The sequence below is a fragment of the Babylonia areolata genome, chromosome 25 (assembly GCF_041734735.1).
Source record: "Babylonia areolata isolate BAREFJ2019XMU chromosome 25, ASM4173473v1, whole genome shotgun sequence".
Lineage (NCBI taxonomy): Eukaryota > Metazoa > Mollusca > Gastropoda > Neogastropoda > Buccinidae > Babylonia > Babylonia areolata.
Genome location: NC_134900.1, coordinates 25925796 through 25929978, shown reverse-complemented (window position 1 = coordinate 25929978; position 4183 = coordinate 25925796). Strand labels below are relative to the sequence as shown.

General features: G+C 49.2%; 1 protein-coding gene across 1 annotated transcript in view; it reads right to left on the bottom strand.

The window, feature by feature from the left end:
• The window catches only part of LOC143299570 (uncharacterized), a 37217-nt gene extending 33812 nt beyond the window's left edge, over positions 1–3405 (bottom strand). The window contains exons 1-2 of the mRNA XM_076612854.1: positions 3363–3405; positions 129–189 (exon numbers count right to left, since the gene is read on the bottom strand). Of these exons, the coding sequence (XP_076468969.1) occupies positions 129–141 (13 nt within the window). The 5' untranslated portion in view covers positions 142–189; positions 3363–3405. The remainder of the gene's footprint in view (positions 1–128; positions 190–3362) is intronic.
• Positions 3406–4183: the final 778 nt, after the last annotated feature.

Here is a 4183-nt window from a genome sequence, read left to right as displayed (position 1 = left end):
GTAAATGAACGTTTGAACAGACTGTGTACATCGTTTCCTCTCTCCCTTCTCCCCCTACGAGAAAACAACAGCATCAATAACAGCAACAGCAGCAGCAACGACAACAACAATAATGTGTACTGTCTTACCTGTGTGAGGCATGACTTGTGTTGTCTCTTTGTCCAGCGGCTTTGTTTGGTTATTTGAAACCTGGAGAAAAATCAGAAAATGTTTTGTTTCTTTGTTGTTGTTGCTTTGGGGTTGATTTTTTTTTTTTTACAACACACTCATCACCAGAACAGCAATTATAAACATCAACCAGAATACATCAATGAAGTCATTAAAAATAAATAAATAAATAAATAACCGTGAAGAATAGAAGACACAACACAGACGAAGAAACAACATCAGCAATTTGACTTTTGACCAAACGGTATTAGGGTGGGGAAGACAAAATGACAGCAATTATTAAAAAAAAAAAAAAAAAAAAGCAATTGCTTTACCAATATCCGTTTCTTGTTGAGCAAACGCGTGCTCTCTGTCTCTCTGTGTCTGTCACACACACACACACACACACACACACACACACACACACACGCACGCACGCACGCACGCGCGCGCACGAACGCACACACGTTCTCCTCCCCCTTCTCAAACCCTCTATCTTTTCAATAGTTTTCTTTCCTCCCCCCCCCCCCAACTCCCCCTTCAACCTCATGCCCTCGTTCTTTGGTGTATGGGGGGTGGGGTGGCTCTTCCTCCTCCTCTTCTTCCCTCTCTACATTGTTCGAAGTCATCGTCTTTTGACAGTTGATCGAAAATGCTCTCCGTCTCTCTCTCTCTCTCTCTCTCCCCCCTCCACCTTTCCCCCCCTGTGTGTGTGTGTGTGTGTGTGTGTGTGTGTGTGTGTGTGTGTGTGTGTGTGTGTGTGTGTGTTTCATTATCTGTATGTCTGTGTGTGTGTGTTTCATTATCTGTGTGTGTGCGTGTGTTTCATTATATGTGTGTGTGTGTGTGTGTTTCATTATCTGTATGTCCCTGTGTGTGTTTCATTATCTGTGTGTGTGTATGTGTGTGTGTGCGCGCGCGCGCGTGAACGTGCGTGCATGTGTGTGTGTCTGTGTCTGTGTGTGTTTGTGTGTCTGTGTGTTTCATTCTCTGCGTTACAGCCGAAAACTTCACAGATGACTGAATCCGATGTGTCGGTCGCTCTCCCAAGCTAACCTCCATTAATAATTACCAACAGTCGATCTTGTAATTAGCTTCAATTAATTCAACGGTCCAGGTACGATTCGCGACAGTGGGAGTACAGAGGAATAAAGAAAAGCGGAGAGAGAGGGGGGGAGGGGGGGAGAGAGAGAGGGAGACAGAGAGGAGGGTGATGGGCAGAGAGTGAGAGGGATGGAGTGAGAGGGGAGAGAGAAATAGGTAGACAGGCAGAAGAGTGAAAGAGACAGAGACAGAGACGAGTAGGCAGCCAGATTAGAGAAGAGAGAGAGAGGCACAGAAAGAGTGGAAAGAGACAGAGGGATATAAATACACTGGCGCAGACAAAGAGAGACAGAAAGGGTGAAAGAGAAAGAGGGGAGGACAGAGAGAGAGAGAGAGAGAGAGAGAGAGAGAGAGAGAGAGAGAGAGAGAGAGAGAGAGAGAGATGGGGGACGGGAGTACATGGAGACAAGAGACAGACAGAGATAGAGGGAGGGAGAGAGAGAGAGGGAGAGAGAGACAGAGAGAGAGAGAGAGAGATGGGGGACGGGGGGACAGGGAGACAAGAGACAAACAGAGATAGAGGGAGGGAGAGAGAGAGAGGGAGGGAGAGAGATGGGGGACGGGGAGACAAGAGACAGACAGAGATAGAGGGAGAGAGAGGTAGAGGGAGAGAGATGGGAGACGGGGACAGGGAGACAAGAGACAAACAGAGATAAAGGGAGGGAGAGAGAGAGGGGGAGAGAGAGGGAGAGGGGTGACAGGGAGACAAGAGACAGACAGAGATAAAGGGAGGGAGAGAGAGAGGGGGAGAGAGAGGGAGAGGGGGACAGGGAGACAAGAGAGAGAGATAAAGGGAGAGAGAGAGAGAGAGGGAGAGGGGTGACAGGGAGACAAGAGACAGAGATAAAGGGAGGGAGAGAGAGAGAGGGGGAGAGAGAGGGAGAGGGGGACAGGGAGACAAGAGACAGAGATAAAGGGAGAGAGAGAGAGAGGGGTGACAGGGGGAGACAAGAGACAGACAGAGATAAAGGGAGGGAGAGAGAGGGGGAGAGAGAAGGAGAGGGGGACAATGAGACAAAGAGACAGAGATAAAGGGAGGGAGAGAGAGAGGGAGAGGGGGACAGGGAGACAAGAGACAGAGATAAAGGGAGGGAGAGAGAGAGGGAGGAGGGGGGACAGGGAGACAATAGACAGAGATAAAGGGAGAGAGAGAGGGGGGGCGAGGGGGGACAGGGAGACAAGAGAGAGATAAAGGGAGGGAGAGAGAGAGGGGGAGAGGGGGACAGGGAGACAAGAGACAGAGATAAAGGGAGGGAGAGAGAGAGAGGGAGAGGGGGACAGGGAGACAAGAGACAGAGATAAAGGGAGGGAGAGAGAGAGGGAGAGGGGGACAGGGAGACAAGAGACAGAGATAAAGGGAGGGAGAGAGAGAGGGAGAGGGGGACAGGGAGACAAGAGACAGAGATAAAGGGAGGGAGAGAGAGGGGAGGACAGGGAGACAAGAGACAGAGATAAAGGGAGGGAGAGAGAGGGGGGACAGGGAGACAAGAGACAGAGATAAAGGGAGGGAGAGAGAGAGAGGGAGAGGGGGACAGGGAGACAAGAGACAGAGATAAAGGGAGGGGAGAGAGAGGGAGAGGGGGGAAGGGAGACAAGAGACAGACAGAGATAAAGGGAGAGAGAGAGAGGGGGAGAGGGGGGACAGGGAGACAAGAAACAGACAGAGATAAAGGGAGGAAGAGAGAGGGGGAGAGGGGTGACAGGGAGACAAGAGACAGACAGAGATAAAGGGAGGGAGAGAGGGAGAGGGGGACAGGGAGACAAGAGACAGAGATAAAGGGAGAGAGAGAGAGACGGAGAGTGGGGACAGGGAGACAAGAGACAGAGAAACAGAGACAGAGAGAGAGAGAGAGGGGGGGGGTGACAGAGAGACGGAGTGAAAGACAGACAGGGAGAGGGAGACAGAGAGAGACACACACACACACACACACACAGATATAGAGGCATAGATTGAGAGAAAGATGAGTGCGTACACCTGAAGCAGTTCAATTGCTGTCACAGACCACGCTAACCGAAGCAGATGGCTTTTCTTTTTTTCTTTCTTTCTTTCTTTCTTTATCTGCATCTAAACGTTTTGTTCTCGAAGAAAATCAGATCAATTGTTCGCTCACCTCGCTACTCCTGCTCAGCCAGGCATGGATGGACGAATCGCTGGAAACGCTGGAAACATATGGGGTATGGAAGTTGTCTGAGCGAATAATCGAGAAAGAGATGGAGAGATAGAGTCGGGGAGAGAGACAGGGACAGAGAGACAGACAGCCAGGCAGGCAAACAGACAAAAACAAAGACAAATAGAAGACTATGAAAGAGAGAGCTGGAAGTGTGAATTGCACTGTGCGAGTGAACGCTAAAACGGAATTTTAACTTTGGTTGTTTGTCGTTGTTTTTGTTTTTTCATGGCTCACCTGTCGAAATATTGATAAAACAAAAATCAACCTTTTCTGACAATAAAAACTTACCCCTCACAGCTAGCAATCATGTTCGTCTATGAAGTTCTATCAAGTAACATCAACACCACCAGCATACGTATGACTAGATTTTTTTGTTTTCCAATAATATAGTTTTCCATTATTGTCCATTGGTCCATTGGTCCGAGAAATACTGAAGTCTATAGAGAGCCGCTTGGCGTGTCCACGGAGCACACACACACACACACACACACACACACACACCATCTCTCTCTTTCTCTTCCCCTCTACCACTCTCTACATTACTTTCCACGCAAAACACTGCCCATCCATAGACACTTCACAAACACCCTCTAAAACAGTCCACAAAGTCCCCATCTTTTCCCAACACCGAAGGAAGAGGACATCTCACTCCGCCCCTGATACTGAGTGGGAAACGCGTCACGGACTGTCCAACCTTGGCTCACCACGTCCACACTGTGTATGTGTATGGCTGAGCAGTCTCTATCTAAAAGCAGCATGCA